Source organism: Crotalus tigris, unplaced genomic scaffold, assembly GCF_016545835.1.
Source record: "Crotalus tigris isolate CLP2741 ecotype Arizona unplaced genomic scaffold, ASM1654583v1 scf7180000017625.6296891, whole genome shotgun sequence".
NCBI classification, from domain to species: Eukaryota; Metazoa; Chordata; class Lepidosauria; order Squamata; family Viperidae; genus Crotalus; species Crotalus tigris.
Window position 1 is genome coordinate 645,344 of NW_024096520.1, and position 18,862 is coordinate 664,205.

The following is an 18,862-nucleotide window of genomic DNA, read 5'->3' on the forward strand; positions in this document are numbered from 1 at the left end:
GATTTATGTGGTCATCCATCTCGTATAATAATTTTTGGCAGCTCACAACAATCCATAAAATTAGTACTATCCTTCCCTCAAGCACCAGACCAAAGAACTTCCCAACTCAGCTTCCAATTCAGCTTTATTTATTTGTTAGATTTATATCACCTTTTTCTCCAAAAGCTTAAGGCAATTCGCATGGGTTCCTCCTTCCTTTTATCTCCAGAACAATCCTTTGAAGTAGGTTGGGCTGAGAGAGTGAGAGTGGCCCGAGGCCACACAGTGACTTGTCATGGCTACAGGTAGACCTGAACCTACTTCAGCATTCAGAAATGGGGCCAGAATGTGGAGTGACCCTGTCTCTAAGCGACATCGCAGCATATTGATTTGTGTCCTCGGTTGCTGGTGTTTTTTTTTCTTTGCTCCCTGATTTGCTTTGTGAATTGGGTAGCTGTACAAGTCGAATGGGGCATGACGGCTTAGTGGTTAAAGACTCTGAGCTTGTCAGCTGGAGAGCTCATAGCCTGGGTCCGAGACCTGATGTCCATGCAGTGGGATGAGTTCCAGTTCCTTGCCCCAGCTCCTGCCCACCTAGCAGTTTGAAAGCATGCAAACATGAGTAGATTAATAGGTACCACTTCAGTGGGAAGGTAACAGAATTCTGTGCAACTTTGGTATATAGTCATGCTGGGCACAAGACCATGGAAATTGTTTTCGGACAATGCTAGCTCGGTCAAGAAACGGAGATGAGCACTGTGCTCTGGACAGGGAAACAGTTACCATTACCTTTACAAATTGAATGAACAAATAAACAAACAAGCAAAACACCTCAACCACTACACCATACTGGCTCTCTTAGGCATCTGAATAGTGTTGGGCATAAAAGAAAACTCATTCTTTTGTGCAACAGTGAACAAATACTTGCTGTTCAAAAGCTTAACACTTTCCCATATATACAATATACATATAATACAAAACAGTATGGCAAATATAAACCTTTATAGTCTGGCTTCTAAAAGGTTCTGAGTGTATAAAGATATCACAAATTAGCAAAAGGACAAGAAGAGGAAAGCTAGAAAAGCTTTTCCCCTTGTTTTCTTTTTCTTTTACTTGCTATTGCCAACTTTGCTTTGTTGTTTTTCTATTTTTCTCAGCATGCCCAAATAGTAATAAGTAACAGGGTGGAGAGCTCAGTAGTAAGTATTCATTTTAAGACAGAAATCTTCATTGTAGAACAGTAGTTCACTATTTGTTAAAGTTACATTCAGTTTTGAACATAAAAATGTATTTAATTTTCCATTTATCGACATTGATTTTCCAAATTATAGTTAACGTTGATATAATACTTTGACTTTTTTCTATCTTCAAAACTGTCCCTTATCTAAACATTAGATAACTGATAATCTTAATATCTTTCCTTTTTTCTGTCTTTAAAAGTCTCAGTTGAATATTAAAGTATTAATAATCTCTAGTTGATATTGTATAAATATCACTATATCAAAATAATAAAATATCTTATAATTACACAATTTTTTAAAAAAAGCTTATCTTTAATCCCTACATTTAAGGTATAAGATAATCTAATTACCATCTATCTATGCTTCAGTAAATATTTTAAATTTTATCTGGTTTTATTTTTTTGTTAGAAGAGGCGTTGATATTGAATATTAAGTTCAATGTGTTTGGAATTGTGCTGTAGCTTTGAGAGACCCATAGGAACCTAAATCAAAGGCTATCATTTTTAGAACAAGTGTTACACATTAGATTTGGTTGATCTCTGGAGAATTACATATAGCTGTCAAAATCAGAAACTCATTTTCATTTTCACATTATTCCTTTGGGAAGCAATTTGTATGAAGACATTACCTGAATCTCATTTTTTGGGTCAGTGAAAGGGAAATAGAAGTTAAAGATTTGTTTTTTATTGCCTTTCCTGGTGACTGCCTGGACAAGACCTTGTAGTTTTGTTGGCAAGATTTTTTGGAAGTAATTTGCCCTTTCCACCTTCCTAAGTGACTGGCCCCAAGTCACCCAACTGGTTTTGTGTCTAGGGCAGGATTACAACTTGCCATCTCTGCGCATCTAACCTGATGCCATAAGCACTGCACAAAACTGTCTCTCAGAAGCTAAAGTAGGGTGGGAATAAGATTGGAGAAACTTTAAAGTCATCCTGAGTAATTAGAAAACTGGGGTGATAAAAATATAATCTATAATTAGTATAATGAGGGAAAATATAATAATGCTAATGGTATTAGCATTGGGTAGGTAAAGATAAATGTGTCTTGTGATTTCATGTCCATGAAGTTGTCATAACAACAATATGGAGGTGGTTTACACTTGTGTTCTTTCAACTTGGATCTAGCTGCAGGATTATAAGATGATTCCCCATTCAGAGGATAACTAGACCTGATCCTGCTTAGCTTCCAACCTCTGATAAGGTTAGTCACATGCCATCACCTGCTAATAGTTTAGCAAACCCCTAGATAATAATTAGATACTAATTATTATGTTTGATTGCTTCAGGAATATATGGTGCCCAATATCTGGACAATACAACTTGTAGAAGCCCTGACAAGGTTATCAAGCACAAGAGTTATAATTTATGTAGTTTAATTTATTATGTCTGCATAAGTCCTTTTTATTTGGGGGACTGATTTGAAGAGACAGGTTTTCTCACCATTTTTAAAGAAACAACACTGCTACTATAGTTCTAACAGTTTAGACTAATAATGCAGTACTGTCAGAAACTGCAGAACACGGACACTGACATCCCCTAAACTCCGCTGAAGATATTACCTAGCCCAGGGGTAGGCAACCTTGGCTCTTTTATGACTTGTGGACTTCAACTCCCAGAATTCCCGAGCCAGTCATGCTGAGGGGAAAGGGGGAGTTTCCAAGCTGAGCCATGCTGGCTCAGGAATTCTGGGAGTTGAAGTCCATGAGTCACAAAAGAGCCAAGGTTGCTTATCCCTGATTCCTAGCCTGATAACAAAATGTTCAGAAACCAACCCACAAGCTCGTAGAATGAACCTTCACCCTCATAGATTCTCATTTTTTAATCTGCTACATAATGGGTTGACATTTTTATCAAACTGACTGTTGTGATTCCAAAATCCCTTTTCTGATGAATTTTCATTAATGGATCAGTGAAGTTTGCTTTTTGGGGGAGGCAACATGCATCTCTTTATACTTGCCTACTCTGAACCACCTTTTCCTTTTTGAATGCCAATTCACTCATTTTTGAGAGATCTTTCTGCAACTCTTCACAATCTTTTTTTTTTATTGCCTTGGATTGCAAACTCCAGAATGTTCATATACAAGTCAAAGGCACCAGCTCCAATGCCAATCCTTGAGGGGGTCTTATTTTGTGCATCTTGGTATGAAATCTACTCTTTCCTTCCCATTCTCTGTTTCCTTGGTAGCTGAAGTTTTCTCAGCAGTTTTTCATAGAGGATTTTGTCAAAGGCTCTTTAAAAACTCAGGTGTACAATATCTATTGCATCATTTTTACCTGCATGACTGTTGACAACCTCGAAAAAAGACTAAAAATGTAGACTGACAAGACTTACCTTAGCAGAGGTTCCCTTAATTCTATTTTTTAGCAAATTTCATTTTTTTGTATGTTTGCTTGTTTTTTTATTTAATAATAATTTCAACCAAATGGTTTCAACCAATAATTTCAACCAGTGGAACAGCTTGCCTTCAGAAGTTGTGGGTGTCCCATCACTGGAGGCTTTTAAGAAGAGATTAGACAACTATTTGTCTGGAATGATATAGCGTCCCCTGCTTGAGCAGGGGGTTGGACTAGAAGACCTCTAAGGTCCCTTCCAACTGTGTTGTTCTATTATTCTGTTAAATACTTAGATAAAGGTTAGTGTTTGGGGAAATAAATGGAAGACGGAAATGTGTAACCAAAAAGGGTTTTTAATGTAACATTTTACTTCTGTTATTTGTTCTTGTTTATCTTGTTTATTTTTTATCATTATTTTTGTGTCATTTTTATGTCATTTCTGTTTAAATAATCTGTCAAAGCGCATGCAATTAAACCAATCAACAAGCAAATAAATAACATTGAGCAGGTACATCTTCTAATAGTCTAATTTGCTTCTTAGTATTTATTCATTCTCAATTCTGGGCAGCCAGCTAGGTTGGGAATTAGTCTTTGGATCAATTTGTGCTACCTCTCACATGGGTAGACTGCTAAATAAATATTGTTGCTAAGATTTTTCTCCTTGCGAACAAGACAGAGGCAGAATTCTATCTTACTAATGCAAGCTTCTTATTCTTTTGTTAATTAGAAAAAATGGAGGGCTACATGTGAAGATGGTTCGGCAGCCAGCAGCGTCTCTACAAACCCCTTTACATTTTCCGTCATCCAGCCGGGAGAATGGGAAGCACCGTGTGGCTCACAGGGGGACATGGAACTCCTGCCACCCTGCCTCCCCTGAAGAACAACAGGGCGATGGCCTTTCCACCTTAAGAAAAGCTCCATGGGCTGTGCTTAGGTACCAGAGTCACACAATTGTTTAGAATATAAATGCATACAGAATGGCGAAGAGATGTATAGGGGTAGGAGGAGAAGCATATACATCAGAGTATACATCCGAACATATCCTATATATCTAGTTGGGAATGGGCAGAGATAAGGCAGTGGTGTAGGAGATGTCAGTGTGGATTATATCACTATCTTGCGGGATGTTGTAGAGAACAAGGAAGCTGATCATGGCAAAGATATGCCAGGGTAAAACATACCTGAAATCCACAGCAAACAGATGGTGTTTAAAAGCAGTTGAGACAGACATCTCGGTTAGGAGCCCTGGTGGTGCAGTGGTTAAATGCAACATTGTGGGCAAACTCTGCCCACTGCCAGGAGTTCAATCCTGGCAGGGGTCAAGGTTGACTCAGCTTTCCATCCTTCCGAGGTCAGTAAAATGAGGACCCAAATTGTTAGGGGCCATATGCAATAATGCTTCTACGCTGTAAACTGCCCAGAGAGTGCTGTGGTGTAAAGCACTATGGGCCTGGATAGAAGCCTAAATGCTATTGCTGTTGCTATCTCTAATCCACTGAAGTATAAGAAGGGAAAGAGGCATAGCACAATCAGACTTGCAAGATGGATGTCAACCCCACGAGATAGACCAGACCAAGAAATCAATTCCGCAGGAAGGCTAAACCTACTGTCATACCAGAGAATCAAAGCCTAGAATATTAATATTAGTTTTATTGTACGGTCACAGTAACAGAATCTTGTTAAGTCTGAAAGCACTTCAGAATGACATGCCCTGCCTTTACCGTCCAGAGAACTAAGCAGATCAATTCTGCGATGCTATCTCCACACCCATTCCGGCTTTGGACTCATGTTTCTCTTATCAGACTATTGTCTAAGCTGCAGCATTTCCTCCTATCTCTTAAAGTTATTTTCATAATCTATTACAATTATATTACAACTGAGGTTGACTATAATAATGGAATCATGCAAGTCTTCATCTTTTTCTCACCATTTAATAAAGATAATATTTTGTTGTTACCTTTTTTTTGTCATGCAAGGTTGTGTTTGTGTATGTGCAAAACACTATCTATTAATATCTTGTTATGGCATCCCTCCAGAGACTACGAAATGTCTCACAGCTTTAAGAAATTTTCCTCCCATTAAACAGTGAATATGATAACCATTCCTATTTATGGAATTAGGTTGCTTTGGTCAAGTACAACTAAAACCAGACCCACTTTGTTTTATTGTATTTAGAGACTTGCTTTTTAGAAGTAGGCCTTTAAAGGATTGAATGGGGTGAAACACATAAACAAGTTGTGTTAAATATGACGATAAGCTATATGTAGATCCATTTCAGCATTTCCTAATTTCATATTTGATTGAGTTTGAATATTTACCCCTAAACACACAACCATTTAGAAGAACAGGATATTCCTCTTGCAAACGTTAGGTTATCTTCTTCTTCTATTCCTTCCTTGTTTTAAAGCAAAGAATGGTTATTGTATTGTAACATATCCAGTGGATTGCATACTAGATTATTCAGATCTAGATCTATGAGAAGTGATTTTTTTTTATGCCTTTGGTCAGGATGTTAAATGTTGTAAGGCTGTAAAACTGATGTCTTTGTTGTATCATTATTCAGAGACTTGACAATTCCACACTGCATTTGATATAAGCTGGGCATGTTCCTGAGATCAGATATTGCTTATATTGTGACTTTTTGTCTTGGGGCTAATAGACACGCAAGACATTGCTATTCTTGCTCCTTGGTTAATGCTGGAACCAGCAGAACAAAAGGTTAGGAGCACAAAAGCTGACCACTCTGGGGAAGCCGTAAGACTCTTTGTAATTAAAGCTCCAGGATTTGCCAGTTTCTGCTGCTTGTAATTTGTGCAGAGACTCAAAGCCTCTGAAGGATACAAGGACACAGAAGGTCTTTTCAGCACAATTGTGGCACAGGTAATCCTCCACTTACAACTGGTCACTTAGTAAATGTTTAAAGTTACAATGGACCCTGAAAAAAGATCTATGATTTGATTTTGAGGTTCCAATGTCCATCTCCCCCATGGTCATGTGACTATATTTTGGACTTGGCAACCGGACCATATTTGCAGCCATTTGTAGCATCCCGCAGTCATGTGACCACAATTTATGACATTTTTTGCCAGAAACTGACATTTACTTCCAGTTTCCTGCAAAAACTGCCCCACAGTGAATAAAGGGTTCACTTAACAACTACGGTGTTTGCTTAATGGTTGCAAGAATCATGGTGGTGCAGTGGTTAGAACGTAGTATTGCAGGCTAATTCACTGCCCACTGCCAGGAGTTCAATCCTCACTGGCTCAAGGTTGACTCAGCCTTCCATTCTTCCAAGGTCAGTAAAAGGAGGATTCAGGTTATTGGGGACAATATGCTGACGCTGTAAACCGCTTAGAGAGGGCTGTAAAGCACTGTGAAGCGGTATATATAAGTCTAAGTGCCATTGCTGTTTGCTTTACCACCACCGATATGGTGCAAAAAGGTCATGAAACCATCACATGATGACCCAATTTAGGAATTTCACAACTTATTACCAAAATTGTGGGCTCAGTTATGATCATAAATCGTGAACTGCCTGCTATGCCAACCTAGCCTTCTCCATGTCTGTTGCCTTTTAGTAGAAATGGAGAGCTTAGAGCTTTTTGAAATGGCTAGGAGAGGTTATGGATGGTGAGTCACATATAAGATAAGATGAAATGAGATGAAATGACTTTTATTGTCATTTTTTCTGTGAACATACTGGCCCATATTAAAAATGAAATTCTGATGCCTGCTCTCAAAAGAAAAAAAATATATACCCATACCCATATACACACACATATACATATGGTGTATATATACATATATGTGCATACACAGATACACATATATATTAATAACTGACCATTTTGAACGCATAGCAGAAAGAAGAGACTTGAGACCTCTTTTTCTTGGTTTATAGCTCCCATTATCCACAGCTGTATAGAAGCACCTCTATGCTAATGCAGTTTGAAACTCCTGAAAGTTATACTAACCTTCCTTGTCATAGACTTAGTTCATGGATTGCTTACTTAATAATAATTGACTGAATATATTATGATTGGCTATAAAACTGATATTGCACAAAACAAAACAATGTTTAAAAGTGGGTAGTGAAAGGAAACGATAGATCAAAACAGAGGTAGAAGTAGAAACAGTTTTTTTTTCTGAGATGTGCTTGGAAATTCTTTTTTTTTTTTTTTTGAGCTTTTCTAAGCAAGATCTGGGAATTTCCTTTGTGTGTTTGTTCATTTAATAACATTTATACATGTTGTCTGACTAGCTCTGGGCAGTGTATATGAACAAACCAAGGCAGATTATCCCAACCATTTAAACAATCCAATAAACAATAATATGTATATTAGCAAATAATAATAGCCATGGCTTGGATCATCCTAGCGTCCAAAAACCTGTTGAAAGAAAACTATTTTAAAGACTTTCCTGAATATTTAAAAAAAAAAGTGATTTGTTAAAATAGTGACACATAAATGGGCCTACATGACATAGTGAAGGAGAAAGCCCTGAATATGAGGATGTAAAGAAGAGTAGTGCCTCCAAAGTTGTAAATTGCCAGTTGATGGAAGTACTGATGTACAAAAAACTCTGATATGTTCTTAGCACTTGTTCTTTCATTCCAATTGATGGTAAATTGCTAGAAGAAACAGTATTGCTGCTATTGTGTGTGCAGTGGAAGCCTGCAGTAATACTTATCAGTGCATTTTAAGCAATTGCATCATGTCTGGATGTTTGATTGCTGATTTCCACTTGAAAACCACTGCTGAATGCAGATTGTTTATGATGATGATGATGTTGACATGAGTACTGTGTATCACTGGGCCCAAAAATGTAAAATGATGATGTAGGAGACCCCGAAAGAGGGATCAATCAGTCTCAAGTCCCTTCACATCCACAAGAGATCTAAGTCAAGCCCACCTTGAATTCCATTGACTTTTATCTACCGCTAATTTGCTTTGACCATTAGTAGTTCAGATTCTTGTAGAGAGCATTAAACCTATATTCATTTGAACTGCCTGGACTCCTGATTTCCTGTACTTGACAGATGAACTAGGAAAAGCTGACTGGATGACCTTTGACAGCAGCTGACAACTTTTTCAGAGAATGGCTGATGAACTGATTTAGACAACTGGAGAATAACACAAGGAGAAATTGTTGTTATGCTTGGCATTTTGTAGGCACACATGGGCTGCATTACTGATATTCTTCCATATCTGAAGGTTTGTGTTAGATAGATAGCTTGAATGCTGATGGCAAAGATGACAGCTTCAGGAGTTAAAATTTGGCAGCAGTTGGTGTCACGCTACAAAAATAAAGGTGAGGAATTTCTTCCCACATCATGACAGCTGTCGAAACATCGGCTTATTATTATAACCTAGAAATGAAATGGCAGTTCAAAGGATATCATCACACAGCTTCACCTGTGGAAAAAAAAAGAATAACAAAAAGAGGTTTTGGCAAGAAAATTCATGATGACAGTTTTGAGGGATGCAGATGGTGTTTTTCTTATGAATTTCCTTCAGCTTGGCATCCCTGTCAACCTAGAGCATTACACTGCAGTAGTCAACATTTTGAAGCAACTATTAAGTGGAGTTTGGGAGCACAAGAAGGAGTTGCTGCTGCAACACGACAAAGCTGAGACATCCAAGAGAATGTCCATCTAACCTTGAGAAGTTGGATATCACTATCCTACCCAGATTTGCCCAGTTTTGTTGCCAATCCACGTTTTTTCCAAAATTGAAGGAATATGCGCAAGGATATTTCTATGATGTGATGGAAAAGACTCTCAGCCCCTGATTGTGGAGACAAAGTAGAGAATTCTCTCTTTTTAATAACTTTATTAAATTTTAAAATAAATAAAAACTAACAAAAAGTACCAGTTGAAATAGAAGAGAGGGAAAAGTAAAGAATGAAAGAGAAAACTAAACAAAAAGTGCAGAAAGAAAAGGAAAGAAATGGGAAATACAAAGACTGCTGGCTTTTTTTTATAGGTCCTCGTGACTGTAATTGGGCTGGCACTTTTGCTCATGAGTCACGATGATTGTAAAACGGGTCACCACATGATTGTGCTTGATTTTTTTTTTTTTTTTTGCAGTGGTTGTTAAGCAAAAGTGGCAATCCTTAAGCAAATATGACAATTGTTAAGTGAACCCATTTTTTCTGTTTGGTTTTTTTTTTTTTGCCGGAAACTGGAAGTAAATGCCAGTTTTTGGCAAAAATGGTGTAAATCACAGTCACATGACTGCTGGATGCTGCAAACTGCCATAAATGTGGGCTGGTTGTTGAGCACCCCAAATTCAGTCATGTGACCGCAGGGGTACAGACACTGGAATTCTGAATCTGTGTTGTAAGTCCCTCTTTCGGGTTCGTTATATCTTTGAACAGTTGCTAAGTGACTGGTTGTAAGTCAAGGACTACAACATAAATAAGTATATATTAAGCTCTTACTCTAAATTTACAACATGACTTTCATTTTTCTATTATCTCTGTTTTTTCTAATCATCAAATCCAGATTTCATAATTTCATCTTTTCCCCCCTTTTTGGGAAAGAGTCCAGAAGAGGCTTTCAATCAGCAATAAAGTTAATGTCATTTCTCTGATTAAAGGTATCCATGCCATCTCACCCAACTCCATCAACTTCACCAAACATCCATTGTAAATATAGTCAAACCTTTCCATTGTTGTGCATATAAAAATCTTTTTGCTATTATCATACAGTACAACAGAGTTCCACGAGTCCCCCCCCCCAACTGCTTATCCATCAGTTCCAAAAGAAATATTTTTGGTTTCAATTTCATGTTGGTCTTTAAAAAATTTTTGAATTAATGTATGTATTTAAAACTAAAATTACAAAGTGTGGCATTCTTTTCTGATTGCTTTTAGAAGCATGTCCATTGTTGGCAGAAGTGCGTAGCATATGGTGGTGATTGATTATGTGTTCATGAAATGATTTCTAGTCATCAGTACAGTTCAAAGAATATTCAGATTGTTTTGAATGTAAACTTTGTTGCTATAAATAACTTGATATGATTCATCTGTGGGATTACTAGCATATAACAAAAGTTAATCCACAACCATGTGTTCCATGTGACAGTTTCTCTCTTTTGCTGCAGCCAAAGCACCATTATTTTAGATACCATAATAAATGCCTTAAATGTATTCTATCATGTTAGAGTATTAATTGATTCCTGATTAATTTAAAAAAGGCACAATTTTCCTTCTTCATATAATTCACAGGAAGTGTGTCTTTACAGAGAGAAATAATTCAAGAGCCACCTGGAATCAACTCATTTATAATTATTAATTTTCTGAGTTAAAGTCATGGGAGCGCAATTGCAATAGGGCCTATAGAAGAGTCCACAACTTGATCCACCAAAGCAGAGGGGGAAAAAAAACTTATCTAAAACAGTTTTGAGTAACGTATGAAAAAAGAATATGTTCCATATTTTTAATTTAAAAGATGCCAAATATCTGCTAAACAATTCTTTCCAGTTTTGAGAAAAAAATTGTTTTGGAGCGCTCGTGTCTAATTGAAAATCTTGAGTTTGGTTGAATATAAATAGTAGGCAGAAGACAGTTTTGTGAAACAACCACATATGAAATATTTCAGTGGTTTTCAGTAGGACAATCATAATAGTTTCCCAGTGTACTTTTATTTTTTCCCTTTGTTTTTCTTTCTTTGTTCTCTCTGCTTTGTATTGCTGTTAGTCCTCAACTTGATTGCTTAGCAACCGTTCAAAATTATGATGAACCCCCCCAAAAGGGTCTTACTTTTCTAATTTATAAAATTAGAATAAAACAAAATAAATTAAAATGTTCTAATATCCAGGGCCCCTGCAGTCAATTGACCACATTTTGGGTGCTTGGCAACAACATCCCACATTTACCGCCATTTTTCAGCCTCCTGTGATTATGTGACCACAATATTTTTCCAGAAATCATTGTTTATTTCCTGTTTCTGGCAAAAAATGTCTCCTAATGAATAGTGGATTTGCTTAAAAATCAGATATATGCTAAACAACTGCGGTATTCACTTAACACATCATAAAAAGGTCGTAAAATCAGGCATGGCCATGAGATGATCCACTTTATAATTATCATGACTTATGACAGAAATTGCAGGCTCAATTATGGCTGTAAATTGAGAATTATCTGTGATTTGTGTTAGTTTATATTGTTTTTAACAACTTAATACATTTTGTTTTTAAAAATAAGAGAGAGTGTGTGATTTGCTTCCTTAACTATAAAAAAATATATTTCACTTGTATAATGTTTATATTCAACATCAATTTTAAGATTCCTAATAATAGCTCTTCCACATTGCTTTATTCAATATCCACTAATACGTTTGTCCTAGAATGGGCAATAAAACCATTCTTTAGGTAAAATGTGTATTTCTTGCAGCATAGTACAGTAATATAAGACTGCAATTTTTACAATTTGTTACAAATATACTGGCTTCTCCTTAGAAAATGCATTTTGCTTTTATTTTGGAGTGCAAATTTAGTAACCAGATGGACATATTGCACAAATCTATTGTTTGTTTAACTGTGATTTGTAAAAATTATGATTTAGCTGACTTAGTACAACAGTTTAGTGCATAAACCAAGGTTTGCAAACAACTATAGTTGAGTTCATTCAATATGTTCAGTATAATTCACTCAATATAAGAGAATTATGTGGTCATTAAAAGAACTTTGCTTCTCCCATTAATTTTGCTTGTTGGAAATGGTTGGTAAGGCCACAAATGGCAATTATATAAATCTGGGAAACTGCAAGTATTGTAAATAGTTGCCAAGCTTCTGAAGTTTGATCAGGTGATCGTGGGGGTGCTGTCAAGGACCAGTCGTAAGCCACTTTTTCAATTCAATTCAATTGTTGTAATTTCAAACAGTTGCTAAACAAATGGTTTTAAGTTGAGTATAGATCAGGGGTAGGCAACCTTGGCTCTTTTATGACTTGTGGACTTCAACATGGCTGGCTCAGGAATTCTGGGAGTTGAAGTCCACGAGTCATAAAAGAGCCAAGGTTGCCTACCCCTGGTATAGATGTAGTTAGTATGAGGAATTCATAATTTTCTCTCTGACCTGGGAATTTGTGTTGATTTGCAGGTATCATCAGATCTAAGCTATGGTTTTGTACTCTTGGATCTGTGAAACATTTGAATTTAATTTCTCATGCTTTCCCTTGTGTGCGTTAATGTAAATTCAGTCATCTCTCCAATTGTTTAAGCTGTGCTAAAGATATTCATGAGCCTTGTCTGATGAGTCATTTCTATTCTTGTACCTCAGTGCAAATCTGCATTCCAAATTGTAGCTACTTTGGAATTAGTTTGCTGCTAATGGCTTCTCTCTTCTCTCCCTTTCCCTCAAACTAGAGGAATTATTTTGTCAGAATTGCAAAAGTGTTTTATTAAATGCCTTTTCACAACATTGCTGTTGTTCTACTATTCTCAGAATATGCGGTGTGAATTTAGTTTAAGGAAGAATTACTGTTTATGGATAAATGTTCTATACTTCAGTAATTAAATGGGGAAATTAATGCTTTCAAATTGATACTTTTAAATTGACTTAAAAGATGAGAACTATAATTTAGATGAGGAATTTTCTCTTCTTCCATATTTATGCAACAGAAAGATGCTTTTATGTTATTTTTATTTATTTATCAAATTTTGAAAACCCCCTCATAGAGGGATTCTAGGCATTATACGAATAAAATATTAAAGCTTTAAAAACTGTATATAAAACTTAAAAAGAGGCAACAATTATTAAGATTCAACATTAAACGTTAATTAAAAGACGGGGGCGTTGGGGCAGGTCTTCTGTGAGGCCCAAGCAAGACAGTGGAGCCTTGTTTTCAAACTTTTCCTAAAGGCAGGGAAGTGGGGGGGGGCGGTGGCTCACCTCCAGGGAGGGGAAAGTGTTCCACAAGAGGAGGCAACAGCAGGGAAGGTTCTCTTCCTGGACTCCGCCAGTCAAAATTCTTTAATTGACAGGGTCTGCGACATACCTTCCTTGCCTGACCAGATAGACTGGGCTGTTGCAATGGATGAAGTTGGTTCCGTAGATCAAGGCTTTTCAACTAGTGGTCGGGTACCACCGGTGGTACATTGGCACCTGGCAGGTGGTACGTGACCATCCTAGAAAAGTGGTAGCAGGGGAGGGGAATGAGCTGAACCGGTGGCAGCACCGCACAAGCCTGAGCAAGAGATGGCTGGAGCTGCAGGGCTGTCAGGCTCAGTGGAAGCGCCAGGATCAGTGCCAGGCTCCAGCTGGAGCTCGGCACTGATTCTGGCGCTTCTATTGAGCCCAGAAGAAGTGCCGATCAGCTGGAATGTTGCAGCATCAGCAGGGTCTTGTGATTTACATTCAGATGCTTGGCAAGTGATTCATATTTATGACGGTCACAGTGTCCCAGGGTCATATGAAGTGACCAAAACCTGCTGCAACCACCCAGCAGACAGGGGGAATAAAAACCAAACACCCCCCCACCCCACCGCCAATCTTCAACAGAAATGCTCACAACAATGAAAACCTCAGACAGGAGGAAGAGCGCCGCCAGGTGGGCAGGCAGGTGTCTTGCTCAGCTGTAGCTTGGGGGGCACTTTTTTCAGTGCCATTGTAACTTCAGTCACTAAGCGAACTGTTGTAAATCGAGGACTACCTGTACTTCATCACTTTTTTCCTTTTTTGGGGGGGTCATCAAGTTTTCGACACCTTGCTAGGTGACTGGTGATACTCGGATATTGCCATATCCTAAAAATGGTACAATGGATGAAAAGGTTGAAAAGCCCTGCCGTAGATAACCTGGCCCCACGTAATGTTGGGCTTTAAAGGTCATAGCCAACACCTTGAATTGGACCTGGAAGCAAACTGGCATCTAATGCAGCATGTGCAGCGAAGGTGTTGCATGCATTCTTTGGATATTCAAGTTTAAGGTGATCTCCACTGAGAAGAAGAAAAAATTGCTGGTAAAGATGTATGTTTATCTTCTTTTCTGGGTGAATAGTAGTTGATCTGTTCTCATTTTAAGATAAATAATATTGGAAGAAAATGTATTTTTTCAGGCGAATATGGTCTTTGCTGCACTTAAAATCCAGTGGGTTAAAATTCCCATCATATCCAACTATTACACTTATTTAACTATTCTGGCATTTATTATTTATAATATTTTCAATGTAGAGAAATATATACTGCAAAAGACAGTTATGTATATACTGTATTTATTATACCTTTCATATTCAACTATGAAAGTTCTTTTTAAACCAAATGAACTAATAAAAATTTACAGAATAACATCAGAAACAGACTATATTATAATTATGACAACATGACAAGACTAGAGCAAAGAAATAGTGAATGGAGCTGTAGGAATTCTAATCCCTGTGTTAAAATGATAAACAATAATCGGACTTTGTTTACATAAAGCCTAGTGGATTGCATCTATTTCAGATGTGATAAAAATGCAGAAGCAGAATATTGCTTATTAAATCAGATGCCATTGAATTAATATGTCTTACTAATTGATGCTTAACACAGTATTATTGGTTTATAAGAGTTTCCTTAAATCATTTACTGAATCCATGGCATGATAATCGCTTCTAGCTTAGATGAAAGTTTTTTCTTAGACTCTACAAAAGAGAATGTGATATTTAATAGTGACTTGTTTTGACAATTTGGGGCTGTGGATTCATTTGGTTAAAGTTTCTTTTAAAGGTTCATTCCTTCCATATTTCTGTCCTTCCATTTACCCCTTTATTAATCAGTCAGAATTCTGTGATTGCTAAGGTTGTTCTGTCCTTAAAAAACAAAATAAGATTTTTTTTTCTCCTCTAACTCTTATCAGGTTTTGTTTTGTCTGCTTATCTTTTTCTTGCACTGTAATGTGACAGTTTTGTTTGACTACATAAGGATACAGGTTGGGAAAATTACTTTTCTTTTAGTATACAGCAGGTACAAACAATACAGAATTGCCTTTATCTCAAGCAACCTTTTAGTGGCCCTCAGAGATTTTCAGGAAAGTTAGGGAAGTGGTTAAGAGATAAAATACGATTCCCAAAACAATATATAAAAATACCAAGAAAAAGAAGAAGGGAAACTTGCTGTTCTTTATACTCCAGGTTTTGTTTCTCAAGGATAAGGAAGAGAGTATGGTTTAAGTAAGACATAGTATGCCAGGCATTTTGTTTAATTAATAAGACATAGTATGTCTTATTTAAGGTGCAAGAAACCAGGAGTCAGGATAGAGTTCAGAAAGCACTGTGAGTATATTCCATACAACCTATATTCAAGAATCTGACCTATTAACAGTCAAGGCAAATTGGTACCAGATAAGAGTCAGTGGACTTCAAGGGGGCTGGACTTACATCTCTTTTGGGAGCTTAGGGACTCCAGACTTATGATGCATTTGATCCTGCTGTCAAGCTCAGCTTGGTCATCTATATCAGAGGTCCCCAACCCCTGGTCCACGGACCGGTACTGGGCTGTGGCTAGTTAGGAACTAGGCCACACAGCTGGAGGCATGCGGCAAGTCTGCAGGGGTCTAGGCAGGGGCAGGAGAGTGGCAGGGCAGAAGCCGGCTTGCTCACTGCAAAGGTTCTCCAGTGGCTGTGCTTATAACTGGCTTGCAACATCTGGGCTCAGTGTCCTTCCTCCTCTTCCTCCTCCTGCTTCTTGTGCTCTCTCTTCTTCTGCCTCCTCCTCCTTCCTCTCCCTCCTGCTAATTTTTCTTCCTCCTCCTCTTCTTCCTCACTTTCCTCCTCTCCCCCTCCCGGCACCCCAGTTGGGCTTGTGCTCCCTTCGTGCAAGTCTCCAAGTTTGCAAGGCAAGTGCACGTCAGCCCAGCTTGAAACCAAGGGCTTCCCCAAAACTTCATTGGAGGGGGATCCCTCCCCAAGGTATGTGTTTGTGAGGGTGCTTTCTCAGAGTGCAAATAGGGGCAAGGAGAAGCTACCTTTCAATTTAAGCAATGCATCTTCAAGGGAATCTCTCATTTGCACCTTTTCTAAGACGGCTGAGTTTTTTTGCTTTTGTTTTGATGGTGCTCCAGGTGCTTCAGGTTTTGGCAATTTCCTGCCTACTTTAATTTGGTGTGTGTATGTGTGCGTGTTCATGCTCCTTTCTTCATGCAGCTCTCAAGTTTGCAAGCCAAGTGTGCTCCTACCCAGCTTGCAATGGAGGAGGGGGGAGGAGGGAAGCTACATTTTCTCTTAAGCACTGGGTCTCCAAGGGAATCCCTTTCTCATCTGCACCCTTTCCAAGCCTGCTGGGCTTGCAAAGTTCTCTCTCTCTCTCCCTCCCTCCCTCCCTCCCTCCCTCCCTCCCCCCCCCTCTCTCTCTGGTTTTCTTAGCACTTCCTCAGTGTGCTGGGTCTTTGGTTTGTTTTGCTGGAAGGCTGGGTTTAGGATTGTCTCTTTTCCGTCCCACTTTCTTAGAAGCAGAAAGTCACTGGTCTAATCTAATACAATGAAATAATAATAGAAATAAAGTGCATTATTTATTTGTTTATTTAGAAAACGTAGAATAAATATAATGAATCATCCTGAAACTCCACCCCCCCCCCCGCCGGTCCATGGAAAATTGTCTTCCAGAAACTGGTTCCTGGTCCCAAAAAGGTTGGGGACCTCTGATCTATATCATATGTACAAACAACATATGTGTGAGGGGCAACATGGTCCTTTCTGGGTGTTTGGAACCATATTAACCCAACCTAAATCTTTACAAAGTAGAACAATGTTGTAATCCATTGTTCTCAAGTTCTTGCCATTCCTAATTGCTGTGCTGCACTAAAAACCCAGCCCAATCAATATGGACAAGAAAATATCTTTCCATGTGGAATACAATAATTGAACCAGATTTCATATATTGCCTATTTATATATAGATTCCAATTTGATTCTGAAGAAAACAGAATAAATGGAAGGAATGTGGCTCAAAGTGAACTATTCAGTTCTTCACATAGAAAGTCGTAACAGCAAAACCTCATCACCTCAGGCAGCATTTACAATGCTTAGTTTGCCAGGGATTGCTTTACTTTATTAAAACTAGAAAACTTTCCCAAAGGGGAAAACCCATTCACGTATTTTTTTAAAAAAATCTTCCCCAAGATTGTGAATGGAAGCTCACCTGTCATTTAAAAATGAGAGGTTATTCCCAAAATGATTTTTAAAAATACCAAGAAAGAAGAAGAAGGGAAACTTGTTAATTATTTTCTTTTAAAATGTTGCCGTGAAGTGAATGCAGGGTATCTTTCTCTCTGGTGTGGGAAATCCTGTGAATGCCGAGGGTAGATTAGGCGCTTTTTGTTCCCTGCACAAAAAGAAAGAAGGTGCTGCTTCTCTAATGGGATTTGGCACAGTCCCATCATTCAGCTATGGATGTTGACATGATCAAATGATTTGTGGACAGAGGCAGAATCTACATTTTTATCAAAACAGTTCTGGCTTCTTCAAGGAGGCTATTTAATGGGTGGTTGGCAACCAGAGAATTAATTGAATTAAAGACAGGAATAAAATGACATGGAAATATGAAATTGCACTCAGTAGTGGGAGATGAAGACCAGAAAGCTTGAGAATTGTTTTGAGACAAACTACAACCTCCACCCACCCTGCCCCCGGTGTCAACACTGCAACGATCTTGGCTGAAAGGCATTTTTGCTTCGTTTTTGGTTGCCACAGTAATGGGAGGGGGGATGAGTGGTTTTACGGTTAGACTAAACCAGACATGTCAAACTTGCGACGTCACATGACATCGCGCAACGTATCGGGACGGTTTTGCCATTGCCGGCAATGGGGTGGGCGCGGCTTCCAGGTGATGCATCCAGCCCATGGGCCGGCAGTTTGACACCCCTGGATTAAACAATAAATTGTCCCGTGGGAACCAAGGTCATTGCTGCCTGACCTTTGGCGGGCTGAGCCTTCCATTAGAAAATCCGCCAAAGTATTCTATTGGGGAACGTGGATAATTACATAGTGCTGGCGTGGGAAGTTCAACTTTGTAACATTGTAATACTTGGGAGGGAACTCCAAACGTGATTTCACTTTTGACTGTGCGGATACTTTGTACCAATAAATATGTTCTTTAGGGAAACCTCTTGCCTTGGATTTCTGCCTTTACTGTCTCATCTATTGGAACCATGATGCCCGGCTAGATGTCTTCTATGAACCAGGAAGAGAGGGTGAAATTTAGATTAACTTCTTTCCAGCAGCTGGATTCAGAGCTCCTTGTGACCCTGGGATGTACAGTAGAGGCTTTGCTGAGCATTTACTCTCTCTTTTCAATTTTCACAGGTTCAGTAAGCAGGGGATGATAGCATAAGC

The 18,862-nt window shown here is 38.3% G+C and overlaps 1 protein-coding gene across 3 annotated transcripts in view; it reads left to right on the top strand.

Annotated features, from left to right (window-relative positions):
• TMTC1 (transmembrane O-mannosyltransferase targeting cadherins 1) overlaps positions 1-18,862 on the top strand; it is a 145,325-nt gene that overhangs the window by 25,444 nt on the left and 101,019 nt on the right. For all 3 annotated transcript variants that reach the window (XM_039333324.1, XM_039333326.1, XM_039333330.1), the window contains one exon: positions 4,281-4,487. In XM_039333324.1, the coding sequence (XP_039189258.1) occupies positions 4,281-4,487 (207 nt within the window). The remainder of the gene's footprint in view (positions 1-4,280; positions 4,488-18,862) is intronic.